Source organism: Oncorhynchus tshawytscha, linkage group LG22 (genome assembly GCF_018296145.1).
Source record: "Oncorhynchus tshawytscha isolate Ot180627B linkage group LG22, Otsh_v2.0, whole genome shotgun sequence".
In the NCBI taxonomy this organism is placed as follows: domain Eukaryota; kingdom Metazoa; phylum Chordata; class Actinopteri; order Salmoniformes; family Salmonidae; genus Oncorhynchus; species Oncorhynchus tshawytscha.
Window position 1 is genome coordinate 15,153,696 of NC_056450.1, and position 23,019 is coordinate 15,176,714.

At 44.1% G+C, this 23,019-nt stretch overlaps 1 protein-coding gene across 5 annotated transcripts in view; it reads left to right on the forward strand.

Moving 5' to 3' along the window:
* The window catches only part of LOC112247156 (IQ motif and SEC7 domain-containing protein 2), a 52,048-nt gene that overhangs the window by 18,302 nt on the left and 10,727 nt on the right, over positions 1 to 23,019 (forward strand). The window contains exons 1-2 of one of the 5 annotated variants that reach the window (XM_042303827.1): positions 22,125 to 22,240; positions 22,885 to 22,929. The exons of 3 other annotated variants lie outside the window; for them this stretch is intronic. Coding sequence is in view for 1 of the 2 variants with exons in the window: in XM_024415853.2 (XP_024271621.2) it covers positions 22,880 to 22,929 (50 nt within the window). In the remaining variant the exon portion in view is untranslated. Of the gene's footprint in view, positions 1 to 21,775; positions 22,930 to 23,019 lie in introns of those variants that run through there. One more of the 5 variants, XM_024415853.2, reaches the window with a different exon arrangement.

Sequence of the window (23,019 nt, forward strand, 5' to 3'; positions counted from 1 at the left end):
AATCCAATTGCTGGGAAAACCCAGCTATCCTGTTGTCACAGATGAAGAGAGGATGTTCTCATCTGTCTGTAGTTATACTTTTTATTTCTCAACTCTTAATTATGAGCTCAATAGCAACTATTTTACAAAGATATTTGATATTGAGATACGCAACGTGCGAAATGGGGTCGGCGGTGCCGAGGGGTGAACCAGAGCCAGTCCACACGGGGTGGACGGCGGAGCCGAGGGGTGAACCAGAGCCAGTCTGGGAGAGGAAAGTGAACTTGGAGGGGAGTGAAGGGAGTGAATCAGAGACAGTCAGTGACTTGATGGGGAAATTGGAGGAGAGAGTTATGAGAGATCTGTTGTGTTGGTGCATGAGGCACGACATTCGCCCTAGGAGCATGTCCTCAGTTTAATGCCACCTGTGCCAGCTCTCCGCACTCGCTTTGAGGAGCGTGTTATCGTTCCGGTACAATGTGTTCCGTTTCTACGCACCGTGTCTCCAGTACGCCTCCCCAGCCCTGCACGTCCTGAGTCAGCTCTCCGTACTCATCCTGAGGAGCGTGATAGCCGTCTGGTGAAGACTGTACCGGCTCCACGCACCAGATCTCCAGTACGCCTCCCCAGCCCTGCACGTCCTGTGCCAGCTCTCCGCACTCGCTTTGAGGAGCGTGTTATCGTTCCAGTACAATGTGTGCTGGTTCTACGCACTGTGTCTCCAGTGTGCCTCCACAGCCCGGTACGTCCTGTGCCTGCTCCCCGCACTTGCCTTGCGAAGGTTGTCATCTGTCCAGGACCCGTTGTGCCAGCTCTACGCTCCAGACCTCCAGTGCGCCTCCACAACCCGGTACATCCTGTGCCAGCTCCACGCTCCAGGCCTCCTGTGCGTCTCCCCAGCCCGGTACGTCCTGTGCCAGCTCCACACTCCAGGCCTCCTGTGTTTCTCCCCAGCCCGTTACGCCTCCAGCGACGGTCTGCAGTCCAGAGCCTCCAGCGACGGTCGGCAGTCCAGAGCCTCCAGCGACGGTTGGCAGTCCGGAACCTCCAGCGACGGTCTGCAGTCTGGAGCCTCCAGCGACGGTCTGCAGTCTGGAACCTCAAGAGACGGTTCCCAGTCCTGAGCCTCCAGTGATGATCCGTAGTCCGGAGCCTCCTGCGACAGTCTGCAGTTGGGAGCCTACAGAGATGGTTCCCAGTCCAGAGCCTCCAGTGATGATCCATGGCCCGAATCCTCCAGTGATGATCCATGGCCCGGAGCCTTCAGCGATGATCCATGGCCCGGACCCTCCAATGACGACCCACGGCCAATGACGACCCACGGTCCGTTTCCTCTGGCGACGGTCCACGGTCCAGAGCTTCCGGTGACGATCCACGGTCCGGTTCCTCCGGCGACGATCCACTGCCCGGTTCCCCCGTTGACAATCCACGGTCCGGAGTCTCTGGCGACGATCCCTGGTCCAGAGCTTCCGGCGACTATCCCCGCACCAGAGTCGCCACCTAAGCTGGCGGATCCGCGAGCGGAGTGGGGTCGACATCCCGCACCGGAGCCACCACCGAGGCTGGATGCCCACCCGGACCCTCCCCTATAGAGTCAGGTTTTGCGGCCGGAGTCCGCACCTTTGAGGTTGGGGGATGGGGGTACTGTCACACCCTGACCTTAGAGATCCTTTTATTTCTCTATCTGGTTAGGTAAGGGTGTGACTAGGGTGGGCATTCTAGTTTATTTATTTCTAGGTTGGCTTGGTATGGTTCCCAATCAGAGGCAGCTGTCTATCGTTGTCTATGATTGGGGATCATATTTAGGCAGCCTTTTTTCCACCTCTTGTGTGTGGGATCTTGATTTTGTGTTGTTGCTTTTTAGCCCTACAAAGCTGTACGTTTCGTTCCATACAAAGCTGTATATTTCTTGTTTTATGCCAGTTATCAACGATCGTTACATCCATTAACCTTTTGTTTGCTGCATTTGTTTACTGTTCATGTAACCAGCCTAAATATGGATTGTGTCACGATTTTATCGATACATTATTTGATTTACTAGGCCTACCACTTGGTACTGCTGTTTCATTCATTCACCTTCACAGTTGTGTCGGTATTCTAAGCCAAACTACTATTCAGTATTTTTGTTTGCATGCATGAATAACTCGGCTACTACATTCAGCATTTAGTCTGGATTATTTTGGTAAGACAGCTGTGTGTGCGGCTGCATTCACATAGGGTAATTCACCTACTACAAACAGCCTATCTAGCTTGCAGCCTATATTTCATTACCAAAACGGCCTTGCTTTAGTGTGTAGGGCGATGTCTATTGTGCTGATACAGCGCAGCGGAGATTGGCGCGAAATCTGTAGCCTACCTGTCACTTCAAAAGTACTCAATGATCTTGGAGTCTCTGCATTTGAACTGTATGTTTATTGTGGTTTCGCGTGATATAAGCAGAATTCAATATATACTCAACAAAAATATGAAAATATTCATGCAACATGCAACAATTTCAAAGACTTTACCGAGTTACAGTTCATATAGGAAATCAGCCATTTAAATAAATTCATTCGGACCTAATCTATGGATTTCACATGACTGGGAATTCAGATATGCATCTGTTGGTCACAGATACCTTAAAAATAAAAAGGTAGGGGTGTGAATCAGAAAACCAGTCAGTATCTGGTGTGACCACCATGCAGTGCGACACATCTCCTTCACATAGAGTTGATCAGTCTGTTGATTGTGGCCGGTGGAATATTGTCCCACTCCTATTTGATGGCTGTGTGAAGTTGTTGGATATTGGTGGGAACTGGAACATGCAGTCGTACACGTCGATCCAGAGCATCACAAACATGCTTGATGGGTGACATGTCTGGTGACTATGCAGGCCATGGAAGAACTGGGACATTTTCAGCTTCCAGGAATTGTGTACAGGTCCTTGCGACATGGAGCCATGCATTATCATGCTGTGATGGTGGGTGATGAGTGGCACGACAATGGGCCTCAGGATCTCGTCACGGTATCTCTGTGCATTCAAATGACCATCGATATAATGCAATAGTGTTCGTTGTCCGTAGCTTATGCCTGCCCATACCATAACCCCACCGCCACCATGGGGCACTCTGTTCACAACGTTCAACGTTGACGTCAGAAAACCGCTCGCCACACAACGCCATGCACGTAGTCTGTGGTTGTGAGGCCGGTTGGACAAACTGCCAAATTCTCTAAAACAATGTTGGAGGTGTGTTATGGTAGAGAAATGAACATTAAATTATTGTGGACATTCCTGCAGTCAGCATGCCAATTGCACGCTCCCTCAAAACTTGAGACATCTTTGGCATTGTGTTGTGTGTTAAAACTGCACATTTTAGAAGGTCCTTTTATTGTCCCCCAGCACAATGTGCACCTGTGTAATGATCATGCTGTTTAATCGACTTCTTGATATGCCACACCTGTCAGGTGGATGGGTTGTCTTGGCAAATGAGGAAATGCTCACTAACAGGGATGTAAAAACATTTGTGAACAACATTGGAGAGAAATAAGATTTTTGTGCATATGGAACATTTCTGGGATCTTTTATCTTGTATTTTATTTCAGCTCATGAAACATGAAGCACTTTACATGTTGCCTTTGTGTTTTTGTTAAGGATAATTCCAATGCAAGAACCCAAAATAAATGGTGCACCCTCGCCGATTTCAACTGCCCCCTCAGTCACTTTATCCTGGCGCCGGATCTGGCTGCTATCCTTGCTTTTCTTCACTCTCTCTGCCCTCCCTCCATCAAATTATTCTACTGTAGGTACATGTGTGTATGTGTGTGCACATATGTGCGGGAGTGCATGTAACAATATAACATACATACAATTTACTGGTTCAGTGCAGTCCTCATTATCCTCATGATTTGCTGCTGTGTCCAGCGAGTGCTCTCCTTTGGTTGCGAGAAAGTGAAATCTTCCAGAAATCTGAAATGCATATGGTTAGTGTGTGTGTGGTTAGTGTGTGTGTGGTTAGTGTGTCTGTGGTTAGTGGGTGGGGTTGTGTGTGTGGTTAGTGTGTGTGTGGGTGGTGTGTATGTGGTTAGTGTGTGTGTGTGGTTGGTTGTGGTTAGTGTGTGTGTGTGTGGTTGTGTGTGTGTGTGGTTAGTGTGTGTGTGGTTGGTGTGTGTGTGGTTAGTGTGTGTGTGTGGTTAGTGTGTGTGTGGTTAGTGTGTGTGTGGGTGGTGTATGTGTTGTTAGTGTGTGTGTGGTTGGTGTGTGAGTGGTTGGTGTGTGTGGGGTTAGTGTGTGTGTGGTTAGTGTGTGTGTGTGGTTAGTGTGTGTGGGGTTAGTGTGTGTGTGGTTGTGTGTGGTGGTTAGTGTGTGTGTGTGTGTGGTTAGTGTGTGTGTGTGGTTAGTGTGTGTGTGGTTGGTGTGTGTGGGGTTGGTGTGTGTGTGGTTAGTGTGTGTGGGGTTAGTGTGTGTGTGGTGGTGTGTGTGTGTGGTTAGTGTGTGTGGTTAGTGTGTGTGTGGGTGGTGTGTGTGTGATTAGGTGTATGTGGTTGGTGTTGTGTGTGGTTAGTGTGTGTGTGGTTAGTGTGTGTGTGGTTAGTGTGGTTATTGTGTGTGTGTAGTGTGTGTGGTTAGTGTGTGTGTGGTTAGTGTGTGTGTGTGGTTGTGTGTGTGGTGTGTGTGTGGTAGTGTGTGTGTGGTTAGTGTGTGTGTGGTTAGTGTGTGTGTGGTTGGTGTGTGTGTGGTAGTTAGTGTGTGTGTGGTTAGTGTGTGTGTGGTTAGTGTGTGTGTGGTTGGTGTGTGTGTGGTTGGTGTGTGTGTGGTTAGTGTGTGTGTGGTTGGTGTATGTGAGGTTGTGGTTGTGTGGTGTGTGGTTAGTGTGTGTGTGGTTAGTGTGTGTGGGGTTAGTGTGTGTGTGGTTAGTATGTGTGGGGTTAGTGTGTGTGTGGTTGTATGTGTGGGGTTAGTGTGTGTGGGGTTAGTGTGTGGGGTTACGTGGTTAGTGTGTGTGTGTGGCTAGTGTGTATGTGGTTAGTGTGTATGTGGTTAGTGTGTGTGTGGGGTTAGTGTGTGTGTGGTTAGTGTGTGTGTGGTTAGTGTGTGTGTGTGGTTAGTGAGTGTGTGTGGTTAGTGTGTCTGTGGTTAGTGTGTGTGGGGGGGAAGGGCTGAGTGGGCCAATAGAGGGGTGCGTTGTCAGAAGACATAATAGCTGTGTTCATTGTGCAGCAGTCAGAGCCCATATGAGCCTGTCATTTACTATTGATGTTACTGTTGATGTTACTGCTCATGTTACTGTTGATGTTACTGCTCATGTTACTGTTGATGTTACTGTTCTTGTTACTGTTGATGTTACTGCTCATGTTACTGCTCATGTTACTGTTGATGTTACTGTTGATGTTACTGCTCATGTTACTGTTGATGTTACTGCTCTTGTTACTGTTCATGTTACTGTTGATGTTACTGTTGATGTTACTGTTGATGTTACTGCTCATGTTACTGTTCATGTTACTGTTGATGTTACTGCTGATGTTACTGTTGATGTTACTGTTGATGTTACTGCTGATGTTACTGCTGATGTTACTGTTCATGTTACTGTTGATGTTACTGCTGATGTTACTGTTGATGTTACTGTTGATGTTACTGCTGATGTTACTGTTGATGTTACTGTTGATGTTACTGTTCAACAGTAACATCAACAGTAACATGAACAGTAACATCAGCAGTAACATCAGCAGTAACATCAACAGTAACATGAGCAGTAACATCAACAGTAACATCAACAGTAACATGATGTTACTGCTCATGTTACTGCTCATGTTACTGCTCATGTTACTGTTGATGTTACTGTTGATGTTACTGTTGATGTTACTGTTGATGTTACTGTTGATGTTACTGTTGATGTTACTGCTCATGTTACTGCTCATGTTACTGTTCATGTTAGTTAGGGAGATGCTGCTAGATAGATATCTGTGTGGATGTTGTTATGCCAGGGCTATCTCACTTCCCTTAGAGTCAGACCCCAAGCTGAATAATCATGACTATACTAGAATGATACTTAAAATGGTTGAATAATTGGTGTAGCAGGACTAATACAGTTGAAGTCTGAAGTTTACATGCATTTAGGAGTCATTAAAACTTGTTTTTCAACCACTCCACAAATTTCTTGTTAACAAACTATAGTTTTGGCAAGTTGGTTAGGACATCTACTTTGTGCATGACACAAGTCATTTTTTCAACAATTGTTTACAGACAGATTATTTCACGTATAATTCACTGTATCACAATTCTAGTGGGTCAGAAACTTACATACACTAAGTTGACTGTGCCTTTAAACAACTTGGAAAATTCCAGGAAATGATGTCAAGGCTTTAGAAGCTTCTGATAGGCTAATTGACATAATTTGAGTCCTGTGAATGTACCTGTGAATGTATTTCAAGGCCTACCTTCAAACTCAGTGCCTCTTTGCTTGACATCATGGGAAAATCAAAAGGAATCAGCCAAGACCTTAAAAAAAAAAATGGTAGAACTCCACAAGTCTGGTTCATCTTTGGGAGCAATTTCCAAAAGCCTGAAGGTATCACATTCATCTGTACAAACAATAGTAAGCAAGTATAAACGCCATGTGACCACCCAGCCATCATGCCGCTCAGGAAGGAGACGCGTTCTGTCTTCTAAAGATTAACTTACTTTGGTGCGAAAAGTGCAAATCAATCCCAGAACAACAGCAAAGGACCTTGTGAAGATGCTGGAGGAAACAGGTACAAAAGTATATCGACATAACCTGAAAGGCCGCTCAGCAAGGAAGTAGCCACTGCTCCAAAACCGCCATAAAAAAGCCAGACTACGGTTTGCAACTGCACATGGGGACAAGGAGAAATGTTCTCTGGTCTAGAATAGAACAGTTTGGCCATAATGACCATAATGACCATCGTCATGTTTGGAGGAAAAGGGGGAGGCTTGCAAGCCAAAGAACACCATCCCAACCATGAAGCACGCGGGTGGCAGCATCATGTTGTGGGGGTGCTTTGCTGCAGAAGGGACTGGTGCACTTCACAAAATAGATGGCATCATGAGGTAGGGAAATGATGTGGATATATTGAAACAACATCTCAAGACATCAGTCAGGAAGTTAAAGCTTGGTCGCAAATGGGTCTTCCAAATGGACAATGACCCCAAGCATACTTCCAAAGCTGTGGCAAAATGGCTTAAGGACAACAAAGTCAAGGGATTGGAGTGGCCATCACAAAGCCCTGACCTCAAACCTATAGAACATTTGTGGGTAGAACTGAAAAAGCGTGTGTGAGGAAGCAGGCGTACAAACCTGACCCAGTTACACCAGCTCTGTCTGGAGGAATGGACCAAATTCACCCAAAGTTTTGTGGGAAGCTTGTGGAAGGCTACGCGAAACATTTGACCCAAGTTAAACAATTTAGAGGCAATGCTATTAAATACTAGTTGAGTGGATGTAAACTTCTGACCCACTGGGAATGTGATGAAAGAAATAAAAGCTGAAATAAATCATTCTCTCTACTATTATTCTGACATTTCACATTCTTAAAATAAAGTGGTGATCCTAACTGACCTAAGACAGGGAATTTTTACTAGAATTAAATGTCAGGAATTGTGAAGAACTGAGTTTAAATGTATTTGGCTAAGGTGTATGTCAACCTCCGACTTCAACTGTATGTCGTGCCAGAGTAAAAACGTGTTCACACTCAGATTTGGTCTGAATCCTTTCCCTCGTGTTCTGCTCTGTAGGATTCCTATAACATTTGAATAAAATGCCTTAATATTTATGTGGAAAGCTTTTTCATCAGTACAGAAATAACTGTAAGTACTGTTACCTCTATTTAATCAGTATAAATAGGGATGTGCTCTGATCTCAGCTACCACATTCAGCATTATCAAAGCCACTGCTGACAGGTTCTTCTGCTTTAATTGGAACTCTTATCATCAGCCACGCTACACAAACGAGCGCTGCCTCTGCAATGTCTGCATAATTAGAATCCTTAGTCATTTTGAACCTCTTTCATTCTCTCTCAAAGCCACTATCTCTCTGCAACTGCTTATGCTGATACATTGATTCCTTTGGGACCCTGTCACACCCAAAGTTTTGGTCAATTCCAGTTGAAGTCAGATTAATTGAAATTCAAGTCATGAATAGAAAATGTATCAATATAGGAGGATGCATGACATAGTTCAAATAGAAACGCAACCTTCTTGTCACTCTCCCAGCTTACTGTTACAGGCACTCTCAGTGTCTTTAGTCGCTTGGCTAACTCTTTTCCATAAATACCTCATAGTTATCCGCAATTTCCCCAGCATATTTGAAACTCCACTCGCTCCCTCTAACCCATTTAGCTACTTCTGTATGAGGGACCAGTTTAAAATGACTTTCCTGGTTGGGTATAATTAATCCAGGTGACCTGCTGGATCTTTCAGTGAGCGGCCTCTCCCTGGCCTCTGTATCACACGCAGCGGGGCCCCAATTTGAAATGACTTGGACTGTCACTGTGTGTCTGAGTGGGAGGCCTGCTGTTATCACTCTAATCTATCTCATCCAAGAGCTTTCCTATCTTTGCTCTCTCTCTCATCTCTGTCACCTCTCTCTCTCATCTCTGTCACCTCTCTCTATCCTCTTCGTTCAGGCGTTTAGATTCTGCAGATGGAATTACTCTGATTTTTTTTGGTAGAGGAGAATTTAGATTCTAGACTGACTTCAAAAAGCTTACGGATTTTATGTGCACTTGTACTGTATTACGGAGAGTGGTTTAACGTTTTTATAGAAGACTGCAGAAGAGTGGTACAGTGTGGCAGAGTGCATTGTTGGGTTATATAATCCGTTAGTGTTGGAGTTTTCAGATATAATCCTCCCTCCCTCTCTTTCTTTTTCTTTCTCATTCCCAATTTATATATCCCTTGTTCTTTCTATCTCTCTCTCCTTTTCTCTCCATCCATCCACCCACCCACCCTCTCTCTCTCTCTCGCTCTCTCTCTCTCTGTCTCTCTCTCTCGCTCTCTCTCTCTCTCTCTCTCTGTCTCTCTCTCTCTCTGTCTCTCTCTCTCCCTGTTGTTCTCTCTTCTCTCTCTCTCTGTCTCTCTCTCTCTCTTTTCTCTCTCTCTCTTTTTCTCTCTCTCTCTTTTTTCTCTCTTTTTTCTCTCTCTCTTTTTCTCTCTCTCTCTTTTTTCTCTCTTTTTTCTCTCTCTCTTTTTCTCTCTCTCTCTCTCTCTCTCTCTCTCTGTCTCCTCTCTTTATCACACTCTCTCTGTCTAATATCAGGCCTATTTACTGTGCATGCCTGTATTTTTGTTCTCTAACTCATGTCCTCTGTCCAGGTTTTTCTTTTGTGGAGTTGGATGCCATCCGTGACTTTTTTCCAGACAGTCGATAGATGATGATGATGAGAGGTCAGGGTGGTTGGCTGACTGGATGACTGAGGAACACCATTGTTTTCAGAAGCTCTGTACCTTTGTTGTCCCTTACTCCTGAGTTTGTTAGTCACTTCAGTAGGACAGTCATGTACATTTCAATTCATGATACATTTTTATTTATTTTAATCTCTCTTATTTGTCTTTCTTCTGTTTACCACCATTGCTGCTTCTTGTGTCTTGCTTTAATTCAATTCAATTGTCTCTCTATTTCTTCATTTTTGCTCCGTCTCTCTGTCTCCGTCTCTTTTCCTCTCTCTCTGTACATATGTCTTTCTTTTTTGGTCTTTCTTAAGTGTCAGGCAGTCACCATCTTACTCAAGCTATCCAATCTCTGCTCCCACAAGCCCTACTGCAGCCAGCCCCTATGCCACCCTCCTCCCCACCAGTCTGACTGTTAACAGCTTCTTCAGCCTCCATCAGTACTGCTGCCCCTCCTCGTCTGCCAAACACTCGCAGCAGGCAAGGTAAGGGCCACCTAAGGGCCTTCAAAAGAACCCCAAGAACCATTTAATACCTCACAACAATCCTTACCTCCTGCAAGACCCTTAGAACCTTAAACAGATCCCCTGGTCCCCTGGTCCCCTGGTCACCAACCCTTACTTCAAAGCTTGCCCTCCCTTTCCTCTTCCTACAAAACCCCTTCACTCCCCTGGTTAACCCCCCAGTTACCCGTCACCCTAAGACCCTTACCCTTTACCCAGCCCCTGACCTGTGCAAGAACCCTCCATTGCAATGTCACCTCATCGTTGTTTCACCATTTTTCACCGCCTGCTTGCCTTTCATCATCTGTGGGAATGTGTCACCAGTTCACTCCTGACCCTGGCCTATGCCATACTGCCATGCTGCCTCCTCATCTTTCCTGACTATCAGAGTGTCCTCACTGTTGTCTCCATCTTAACCGCTGTGTCTGAGAGGGGGGTAGAGGGGATGGCCGTCTTTAAAGGGTGAATCAGCAGTTGCTACATACATTTTTGGACTTAAAAATGGATGATATGTACCCATGGATTCATGAAGAATATAACTTAATGCCTCATGAGTTTAATTCACTGTCGGACCCCATCAGAAGCAATAATTTAAGCTTATTTTACTTCAATATTTGTAAACAAAAGTAAATGTAAACAAACACTATATAGCCTCAAAACATGGTTAAACTATGATGTTGACATCATGGATGGTCAGTCCTTTCATCCATAGCTCACTTAAAAGGGTCGTTTGAGTGAGAGTGAGAGAGTGAGAGAGAGTGAGAGAGAGTGAGAGTGAGAGTGAGAGAGAGAGAGAGAGAGAGAGAGAGAGAGAGAGAGAGAGAGAGAGAGAGAGAGAGAGAGAGAGAGAGAGAGAGAGAGAGAGAGAGAGAGAGAGAGAGAGAGAGAGAGAGAGAGAGAGAGAGAGAGAGAGAGAGAGAGAGAGAGAGAGAGAGAGAGAGAGAGCTGTCCTCACTTAAAGAAGAGAAAAAGCTATCTTCTTGAGTGGAGGGTCTGAAGGTAGTCTGAGTCACCACTAAACCCACTGAATCTTCACCTTCTCTCTCTCTCAACATGACCCTGTGATGTACTGGAGCAGACACCAGCTTCAGGGCATCATGGTTCAGGACTGCCATCTAGTGGGATATACAGGCCTAGTGTGCAGTCAGTGAGCGCTAGTTAGCATTGTTGCCTGGACAGAGTACTATGGAAATATGACCTAGAATACAGCAGCTGATAGCTAAGAAACACAAATTATTATTATTTATTATTTTTGACACAGGATATGACATGAACATTTAAGACGGCATCCTGCTCCTCTCTTCTCTCAGTATCATTTCCACTATTGTATGCGTTGATCAGCTTTTTCTCGCGTATTTAAGTCTCATGCCTTTTCTCTTTTTCTTGCTGTTTTTCTCTGTTTCTCTGTGTGTTCGTCTGTCTGTCTGTCTGCCTCTGTGCCTGTCTGTCTGCCTACTTGTCTGTCTGTCTGCCTACTTGTCTGTCTGTCTGTCTGTTTGTCTGTCTTCTCTCTGTTTCCTTCCCTTCCTATCTATCTGTCTATCAACCTGTCTCTTTTCCTCTCTGTCTGTCTCTTCACCCATTCCCGTTGGTTCCTCAGAGAGGAGTGCAAGGATGTGCCCTCCCATCAGTTCTGTTGTCCCTCCTCAGGGTGCAGTAGCCCCTCCTCTCGGTAACCATGGGCTTTGATTGGTCTCTTGGCATCAGTCTGGACAACTGATTGGTCTCTTTGTGCCTAACTGGACAGCTCACCCAATCGACCTGAGTCGGACCCTCTGGGGGACTCGTGTTATTTACTGAGAGAAAACTGGAAGCCTCCTCAATACAGTTTAACATATGAATGACTCTGGAGGGAGCCTCATCTGGCTGGATTTAATCTGATCATCTTCAGAGTTGCATGCAAATTCTAGCATTATGATAGTTAGTGATAGTGATTTACCAGATACAGGGCCTTCGGAAAGTATTCAGACCCCTTCAGTTTTTCCATATTTTGATACATTACAGCCTTATTCTAAAATGCATTAAATAAATAAAAATCCTCAGCAATCTACACACAATACCCCATAATGACAAGGTGAAAACAAGTTTTTAGACACTTTTGCAGATTTAAATGAAACACCTTATTTACATAAGTATTCAGACCCTTTGCTATGAGACTCAAAATTGAGCTCTGGTACGTCCTGTTTCCATTGATCATCCTTGAGATGTTTCTACATCTTGATTTGAGTCCACCTGTGTTAAATTCAATTGATTGGACATTATTTGGAAAGGCAAACACCTGTCTATATAAGGTCCAACAGTTGACAGTGCATGTCAGAGCAAAAAACCAAGCCGTGAGGTCGAAGGAATTATCCGTAGAGCTCCGAGACAGGATTGTGTCGAGGCACAGATCTGGAGAATGGTACCACAATATTTCTGCAGCATTGAAGGTCCCCAAGAACACAGTGGCCTCCATCATTCTTAAATGGAAAACGTTTGGAGCCACCAAGACTCTCCCTAGAGCTGGCCGCCCAGCCAAACTGAGCAATCGGGGGAGAAGGGCCTTGGTCAGGGAGGTGACCCAATGATCACTCTGACAGAGCTCTAGTGTTCCTCTGTGGATATGGGAGAAACTTCCAGAAGGACAACCATCTCTGCAGCACTCCTCCAATCAGGCCTTTATGGTAGAGTGACCAGACGGAAGCTACTCCTCAGTAAAAGGCACATGAAAGCCTGCTTGGAGTTTGCCAAAAGGCACCTAAAGACTCTCAGACCATGAGAAACAAGATTCTCTGGTCTGATGAAACCAAGATTGAACTCTTTGGCCTGAATGCCAAGCGTTATGTCTGGAGGAAACCTGGCACCATCCCTACAGTGGCAGCATCATGCTGTGTGAATGTTTTTCAGCGGCAGGGACTGGGAGACTAGTCAGGATCGAGGCAAAGATGAACAGTGCAAAGTACAGAGAGATCCTTGATGAAAACCTGCTCCAGAGCGCTCAGGACCTCAGACTGGGGGCGAAGGTTCACCTTCCAACAGGACAATGACCCTAAGCACACAGCCAAGACAACGCAGGAGTGAGTCCCTGAGCGGCCGAGCCAGAGCCCGGACTTGAGCCGGATCAAACATCCCTGGAGTGACCTGAAAATAGCTGTGCAGCAACGCTCCTCATCCAACCTGACAGAGCTTGAGAGGATCTGCAGAGAAAAATGGGATAAACTTCCCAAATACAGGTGTGCCAAGCTTGTAGCGTCATAACCAGTAAGACTCGAGGCTGTAATCACTGCCAAAGGTGCTTCAAGTACTGAGTAAATAGTCTGAATACAAATGTGAATATGATAATTTCATTTTGTAATCAGCAAACATTTCTAAAAACCTGTTTTTGGTTTGCAATTATGGGGTATTGTGTGTAGATTTATGAGGGGAAACAAACAATTTAATACATTTTAGAATGAGGCTGTAATCTAACAAAATGTGGAAAAAGTCAAGAGGTCTGAATACTTTCCGAAGGCACGGTATTATGACTCCACAGTAGACTCATGAACCATGATTATCTCTTCACTTTGTATATAATCTCTGTCTCACTGCCTAACATTATTAGCTTTTCTCTGCTCGTCTTCACACCTGTCACCTCTGTTTTAAGTAGTCGTTCTCTATGTTCTGTAGCTACCACACTGCCACTCCAGTCTGTGAGAAGCTAGGCTTATCATAACTCAATGAAATCTAAGGAAGAAAAAAAAGAAAGCTATTTCAATGTCACGTTCTAGTATTTCTTTGTGTTTGTTTAGAAATGTTAGATGATGTTGCTCCATATCTGAAATAAACATATCATGTTTGGTGCATAGAAGAACATATCTTTTTTTTCTGATGTAATGTAGACCTCTGGACAGCAGGGGGCATAGTTATTATAATCTCAACGGTAGAGTAGTCCTACTTCTCAACTTTGTCTCTGAGACACATACAGTAGTTGACCGGTAACTGTGGGCACAGGCATCTTCAATAAATGTTGGTGGCCAATAGAATATTATATCTGTGTGCATTTATGATCTATGTGTGTTTTCTTTACTCTAATCATACACTAGGTGCTATCTAGAACCTAAAAGGGTTCTTCAGCTGTCCACGTAGGAGAACGTTTTAAAGAACCCTTGTTGGTTCCAGGTAGAACCCTTTTGGTTCCAAGTTGAACCGTTTTGGGTTCCATGTAGAACCCTTTCCACAGAGGGTTCTACATGGAACCCAAAATGGTTCTACCTGGAACCAGAGGGGGACTACCTGGACCCAGAAAGGGTTATCCTATGAGGACAGCCAAAGAACCCTTTTGGAACCCTTTTTCATTAGAGTGTACAGTACACATGTACACACTCACACACTCATCAAGGTAAACTACAGAGTATAGCAGAAATGCAGTATGACATCATAATACACCAGGTATGGACATATATGGAGCTGTATATACACTACCGTTCAAAAGTTGGGTGTCACTTAGAAGTGTCCTTGTTTTTGAAAGAAAAGCTAACTTTTTGTCCATTAAAATAACATCAAATTGATCAGAAATACAGTGTAGACATTGTTAATGTTGCAAATGACTATTGTAGCTGGAAACGGCGATTTTTTGGAATATCTACATAGGCGTACAGAGGCCCATTGTCAGCAACCATCACTCCTGTGTTCCAATGGCACGCTGTGATAGCTAATCCAAGTTTATCATTTTAAAAGGCTAATTGATCATTAGAAAACCATTATGTCAGCACAACTGTTGTGCTAATTAAAGAACAATAAAACCGGGGTGTCCCACTCCTTTTTCTATTCTGGTTAGAGACAGTATTTCTGATCAATTTGATGTTATTTTAATGGGGGGAAAAATGTCATTTTCTTTCAAAAACAAGGACATTTCTAATTGACCCCAAACTTTTGAACGGTAGTGTAGGCCTGACTCCATCCCCTCATTGTTGGAATTTGAATGAGAAGTACATTACCACCCCCTCCTCTCTGTCCCTTTTCTGTTGTGACAGGTGTGTGTTTGTTCTATTTGTCTTTATGTAACAGCGTGCCTGCCTGTCAGTCAGCTGGGTAAAGTGAGATAGCAAGGTGCAGGAGGAGGGAGGTGGAGAGAGTTTGGGCGGGGTGAGTAAGTTCCGAGGTGTCAGAAGGCTGAAGAATGTAGCCTTGCAGCTCTGCAGGGTGAGCGAGAGAATGTGAGTGTGTGTGTTTGTGAAGTGTGTGTTTTTTAGGGTGTGTTTGTTATCACGCTCCACCAGTCCGTGTGGGACCTCTCTTTAACCGTAGGAGCACGGTAAGGACCTTTGAATTCACTCCTAAACTTTCTGTACAGAACAACAGAGATGACATGCTGTAACTAGTGGTAAGTCTTGAGTGATTGTCAGTTGGAATGTATGTAATACTTGTGTATGCACGGTTTGTGCTTATTATAGAGCTGACTGAGTCAGTATCTCAGTATGGTGAGCCTACTGTGCAGCGTACATGAGTGTTGCGAAGGCTGTTGAATTCAGCTTTATGTATTTATTTCTATTTAAACAGCTTTTATAGATACTATCGATGTGGATGTGCAGTTTATTGTAGACAATGGTGTTGAAAGTGTCTAGTGAGGATACGGCAGGGTTTTTGATAGCGTTCACTACAGTTCACTACAGTTCATTACAGTAAGTTCATGTTTATGACAGTGAGAGGTTACATTTGGTATCAAAAGCAGACATGCAGTGTCTACTACATGTAGGACCGAGGGAGGAAGTGGATTGAGTGAAATTCACGAGAAGTCGCCTGAGTGTGATAATGAATGGGTGTTACCTGTGACAGAGTGTATGTCATTACATTGAAAGAGAACAGAGCAGTTGGGTTATGTCAGAGGCTGTCTCCCTGTTGCCATCACAAACTCACTCACTCACTCACTCAGTCAGTCAGTGAGCGTTACAGTAGTGTGTGTATACAGCATGTGCAGTGTCAGTGTGTGTGTAATGTCTGTGAGGAGAGAGAGTAAAAACAACGTTTATGTTGGAGATTATAAGAGAGTCAGATTGATGGAGGAGTGGAATCAGTGGATGGAGTGTAGGAGGCAGAAGAATGCTTGGATGTGACAGATGAATCATTAGATTGTTCTCCCTGTATTCACTTCTTCTGAGTTCTACAATAGAAGTCCTTCAACTCGTGGGCCAACTGTTTTTCCTGTTTCACACATGACGCGAGAGCCATTATCGACATTTCCATCATTACAACACTACAGTGGTTTGAAGATGTGATGTCGTCAAATAGCAGTGAGGGTTCAAAGCCTAGATGAACGAAGGTCTGTGGTTGTTCTCTCAGGATGGATGGTCAGTGTTGTTTCCCTTTGATGGGTTTTGAAAAGCATTGTATTATTCTATCACTAAGCATAAAGCTTGGGTTGCTCTCACCTCTGGTGTCTGTCTGTAAAGCAAATCAAATGAAATCAAATGTATTGGTCACATAAACGTGTTTTGGCAGATGTTATCGCCGGTGTAGCGAAATGCTTTGTGATTCTAGCTCCGACAGTGCAGTGATATCTAACAAGTAATATCTAACAGTTTCACAACATATACCCAAAATACACGTAAATCTAAGTATGGAATGGATTAATACCTATATGTCAGAGCGCCATTGGACTAAGATACAGTGGCGTAGTATAGAATACAGTATAAACATATGAGATGGGTGATGCAATATTTACACACAATTAAAGTGACTAAGATACTGTAGAATAGTATCTGGTACAGTTTATACAAATGAGATGAGTAATGCAAGATACGGGGACATTATTAAAGTGCTTAGTGTTTCTTTTTTTCTTTTTTTAAGTGGCCAGTGATTCCTAATCTGTCTATAGGCAGCAGCCTCTGATGTGCTGGAGATGGCTGTTTAACAGTCAATGGTGTAGTATTGAATACAATACAGTATATACATATTTAATGAGTGATGCAATATGTAAACACAATATAAAAGGGACCGACTCTGATGTGCTAGTGATGGCTGTTTAGCGGTCTGTTGTGGAGACAGAACAAGAGAGAGGTGATGGAGAAGTGAGGGGTGAAGGACAGACAGAGACCAGGGAGATCAAGAGGACAGGACAAGGAGAATTGTGTGAGAGGAGCCTTTTAAAGTAAGTCTTTGGTCAGTCACAGTGCAGATCAATAGAGTATTATGACTTCTCATCAATGGCAGGGAGCACATGTGTTTTTAAAGTCCTAGCAACTCTCACCTGTTGTGGGCCCATGGAGACATGCTGCCGCCCTGCCTCTTCAACACACGCTGACAGGCAGTCCATCAATAATGAATATGGAGGAACAGGAGGCAGAGGGCAGCTAGCGAGGAGGTGACACTGTTTCACACTGCAGATAATACATCTCTTCCCCACTCACTTCTCTCCTCCTCTCCTCTCTGCTTCTGCTTTCTTCTTCTCGTCACATATTGTCAAAAGTTCCCCATCGGTTTCTAATCTGAATTTCATCCGAGGTGAAGAGGGTCATGTTGGTGCCTTCTGAGTGTACCTGCAGCCCCACAGAGGGCCTCAGTCAGTTGCAGCACTGTGACAGGCCTACAGGAGACTGATCCATAAAACATGAGGCTCTGATGAGATCTGTGATATGGTCACCCTCATGATTTATACAACAAACTTTTTACTCCAATATCAACTTTGTGTAAGCGTATTATGTGAACACATGAACACAGTCACAAACGCAGGAAAAACATTATCATGTTTAATTCAGTCTAAAGAGTCAAAATATTACAGCGCCCTGTTGTTGGTGCAATGGAAGGTGGAGCATATTTGGGGCTTTTCACAAAAAAATATATGTTTTATTGTCACGTACAGTACTTGTTCAAGGGTTTTTCTTTATTTTGACTATTTTCTACATATATATAATATATATATATTCGATTTTAGATTCTTCAAAGTAGCAACCCTTTGCCTTGATGACAGCTTTGCACACTCTTGGCATTCTCTCAACCAGCTTCACCTGGAATGCTTTTTCAACGGTCTTGAAGGAGTTCCCACATATGCTGAGCACTTGTTGGCTGCTTTTCCTTCACTCTGCAGTCCAACTCATCCCAAACCATCTCAATTGGGTTGAGGTTGGGTGATTGTGGAGGCCAGGTCATCTGATGCAGCACTCCATCACTCTCCTTCTTGGTCAAATAACCCTTACACAGCCTGGAGGTGTGTTGGATCATTGTCCTGTTGAAAAACAAATGATAGTCCCACTAAGCGCAAACCAGATGGGATGGCGTATCGTTGCAGAATGCTGTGGTTGTCACGTGTGCTCCCTCTCTGGCCACTAGGTCACCAGGCTGCTCGTTATGGTGCACACCTGTCAACATCGTTACGCGTATTATGACACTCACCTGGACTCCATCACCTCCTTGATTACCTGCCCTATATATGTCACTCCCTTTGGTTCCTTCCCCCGGCGTCATTGTTTCTGTTTCCTGTCTGTGCGCTGTTCGTGTTTCTTGTTTTGTTCATTTGTTTATTAAATTATGCACTCCCTGAACTTGCTTCCCGACTCCCAGCGCACTCGTTAGAGTGGTAGCCATGCTGGTTAAGTGTGCCTTGAATTCTAAATAAATCACTGACAGTGTCACCAGCAAAGCACCCCCACACCATCACACCTCCTCCTCCATGCTTCACGGTGGTCTCTTCTTCACGGTGGTCTCTTCTTCTTATTGGTGTCCTTTAGTAGTGTTTTCTTTGCAGCAATTTGACCATGAAGGCCTGATTCATGCAGTCTCCTCTGAACAGTTGATGTTGAGATGGGTCTGTTACTTGAACTCTGTGAATCATTTATTTGGGCTGCAATTTCTGAGGCTGGTAACTATAATGAACATATCTTCTGCAGCAGAGGTAACTCTGGGTCTTCCTTTCCTTTGGCGGTCTTCATGAGAGCCAGTTTCATCATAGCGCTTGATGGTTTCTGCGACTGCACTTAAAATACACTTTTATAGTTTTATAGTTGAAGGGTTCTTGAACTTTTCCGGATTGACTGACTTTCATGTCTTCAAGTAATGATGGACTGTCATTTCTCTTTGCTTAGTTGAGCTGTTCCTGCCATAATATGGACTTGGTATTTTACCAAATAGGGTTATCTTCTGTATACCACCCCTACCTTGTCACAACATAACTGACTGGCTCAAACACATTAAGAAGGAAAGAAATTCCACATTCAACAAGGCATACCTGTTAATTGAAATGCATTCCAGTTGACTACCTCATGAAGCTGGTTGAGAGAATGCGAAGAGTGTGCAAAGCTGTCATCAAGGAAAAGGGTGGCTACTTTGAAGAATCTGAAATATAAAATATATTTTGATTTGTTTAACACTTTTTTGGTTACTACATGATTCCGTATGTGTTATTTCATAGTTTTGATGTCTTCACTATTATTCTACAACGTAGAAAATAGTCAAATAAACGAAAACCCTTGAATGAGTACATCGGATAGTTGCAGTGAAATGTGTTGTTTTACAGTGTCAGCCATCGTAGTACGGCACCCCTGGAACAAATTAGGGTAAAGTGCCTTGCTCAAGGGCACAGACAGATTTTTCACCTTGTCGGCTCAGGTATTAGAATCAGCGACCTTTCAGTTATTGGCCCAAAGCTCTAACTGCAAGGCTACCTGCCGCCCTAACGCTCTAACACTCACAGGAGGAGTGGCAAGAGGAGTGGCAACAGCAGGGGTATCAAATTGAGATGAGGAGAGCAGAGAAGGCCTTTGGGAGGGGAGGAGTTAAATGAGAGCAAGGATGTTCAGAGAGTTATCATAAGTAGCCTAGAAAGCATAGTTAAGTATGTTGTGTTTTCATGTGTAATATGATGCGACCTAGGTTTGGATATGGCTGGGAGCCAGACGTAAAAAGGCCATCTGAGTCCTCCTGTGTGATGTGGCAGCCGGCGTGGTGTCCCTATCTTTTGGTGTATAACTGTGTGGCTTTGTCACCAACTGTCCATGTTTTCCACTCCATAAAAGGAGCACTCTCGTGGTGCACAGTGGTAAATTGTATACTATTTATGTGTCAGATGGAAGACAGACCTGCAATAGAGACTGGGTGCGTGAGTTTGCTATCTGTTTGTGTGACTAACTACAGTAGCCTGCTCAGTGCTATATATTTATGTGCTGTGTGTATACACACTGAGTAGATTCGTTGTAACACACACTTGCAGCATTATGCTCATGATGAACGTCCGTCACTCGCGGCCCACAATGCATCTACACCGACCTAAATGGTGTTAATAATCCATCGTCATGGCAACAGTGCTTCTCATCCCTCAACTGCCTCTCCGCCCACATAGGTCTCACAGCAACCGTCACTAAGCAACCCCCTCTTCCTTCTCAGTTTCTCCATTTGTGAGGCGGCGGGGGCAGAGAAAGAAATGGAGTAAGAGATGATGTTACATCAAGTAAATCTGATATCATATATGATGTGACAAAAAGTATGATATTATATATGATATGGCAAAAATCTGATATCATATATGATGTGACAAAAAGTATGATATCATATATGATGTGACAAAAATATGATATCATATGTGACAAATATCACATGATGTGACAAAAATATGATATTATATATGATATGACCAATGACCCAACACACCTCCAGGATGTGTAAGGACTATTTGACCAAGGAGTAGAGTGAAGGAGTGCTGCATCAGATGACCTGGCCTCCACAATCCCCCAACCTCAATCAAATTGAGATGGTTTGGGATGAGTCGGACCGCAGAGTGAAGGAAAAGCAGCCAACAAGTGCTCAGCATATGTGGGAACTCCTTCAAGACTGTTGGAAAACCATTCCAGGTGAAGCTGGTTGAGAGTATGCCAAGAGTGTGCAATGCTGTCATTGAGGCAAGGGGTGGCTACTTTGAAGAATCTAAAATGTAACATTTATTTTGATTTGTTTAACACTTTTTTGGTTACTACATGATTCCATATGTGTTATTTCATAGTTTTGATATCTTCACTTGATGTCTCCACTATTATTCTAAAATAGTAAAAATAAAGAAAAACCCTTGAATGAGTAGATGTTCTAAAACTTTCGACCGGTTAAATATGATTAGAAAGAGTGGAAATATTGAAAGTGTTTTTCACTGAAGCTAGAGATCTGATCTCCAGAGCTTATCAAGAGGAAATTGCGGTACATTTTCAGAGAAGTCTGATAACACATAAATAGAGTAGAAGGTGGTTATCTTTATATTCCTTGGCCATATGCAACGTGAAGTATAGTGCAAATCACAGAAGGCTTGGTGCACCTTAATTGGGGAAGTCGGCTCGTGGTAATGGCTATAATTAGTGGAATGGTATCAAACACATGGTTTCCATGTGTTTGATGCCGTTCCATAAACTCCGTTCCAGCCATTATTATGAGCCGTCCTCCCCTCAGCAGCCTCCACTGACACAAATGTAACAGATATATTGGCCACTAACATTTTTAGAGGTGGTGGTGGAGTGGTCAGAGTTGTGTCTCTATACAGCTGGCTCCAGTCATTGTGACCACTGTTAGTACATGACATGCTATGGTTCCCTGTGTTCAAACAGCCTTTCACAGTATTATTGCCTTGTTTCACCCTTTTTTTTAATCAGAGGAAACCGTGTATTTCTGGGGAACAGGAAATGCTGTTGAAAACCCACTATGACGTGTGCACATGACGGTTGCAACAGCAACACTCTATTACACAAAGAACATATTATCCTCAACCTTAACTAATGTGTCTACTGTGGTTGTGTAAGGATCATTGGTGTTGTTTGCCCTGTTCTAATTGTATAGTCCTCCAGTGTTCCTTCCTCCCCGTCATATATTTTCTGTCAGCTTCACACCAACCACAGGAAACCACTGCTTCTCAGGGGAAGAGAAGGAGAGAAACAGGAAGAAGGGAGGACCAAATAGAGAGAGAAAGAACATAACTTTCCTAATTGTTGTGCCCTATTCCTACAGAGCATGTTGTCAACACGTGGGCTAAGGTTTTACCATGACGTTGGCCTGCATTATAGTCTGAATAAAGCTTTGCCCACATACATTTGCATGCTGCCCCAGTTTCTGTTTCCTTGGGCCTCTGCTCTGTCGTTATGTTTTCTTCAGGAAGTGAGTAAGAACCAGAGGGCAGCGCCTGGGCAGAGTGGGTGTGGCAAGGGAAGGGAGGAAGTCAAGGCAGGGGCATGTGACTTGTGACTGTGGTGAGGTGGTTACTCACTGACGGACTGGCTGACTAGCTCTCTGGGTGACTGTTGCTACATGGGATAGAGAGCAGGACAGTGGAATAGCTGTTGGATTTCCTGGAAGATCAGGGCCTGAGGGGACTATTGGGCTGGATAGGAGGCTGGCTGCTTAGCCTGTCTGTACATGTCTGTGTGGAGAGATGCAGCTCTGTAGGCTACATACAGTAGGTCAGACAAGTGTGTGTTGTAGTACTGTACAGGCCTAGTGGGAAAAGTTAGCGTTCCTGTGTATGTGTCTGTTTCATAATCTATTTGTCAAAAGTGCAGTCCTATGCGTGCATGCGATTGGCTGTTATTGTAAACACCTGGTCTTTCCAGACAGATGTGGAATGAGTGGTATGTGGCAATGGCAGTGAAATGTGTTTGTGGCTAATGACTGCCCTAATGTTTTTGTTTTTTTAACTGTTATTTTAATGTATGACAGAGAGAGGGAGAAGTCTGAACAATGGTACTAAACTCAGGAGTACATTAACTGCACAGGGAGTTTTCCGGGCCTGGACAAACAAAGAGGGATAGAGAGGGTACAGAAAGAGAGAGAAGGGTCAGAGAGGGAGTGAGAGGGCAGAGACTTTGGTTCACAAGGCAGGAAACGACACGTGATTCTGTCAGGTCCAGTGCAAGGAACATTTTGGAGGAATGGGAAATGCTGCTCCGATCATGTTCTATTACCATTGGTGTGACTGGAAGGGTTGCTGCACATGATAAAAAAACATATATACAGTAGCTGCGTGAATTCTGATCTTTGTTGTGGTGAGAGTACAAAGTGCCCGTGTGAATGTGTGTAAGTCTGGTCCTCTTCCCTCATGAGATCCAGCAGGAGAAGTTTCCTGCCACGCCGGTCTAATTTCTACATGTGAGTGACTTACCTATGAGGGACAATACATCTGTGTTTGGGGCTGGAGATGACTAAGTTAAGTATGTCCCCTTTTCATCAAGCCCTTTC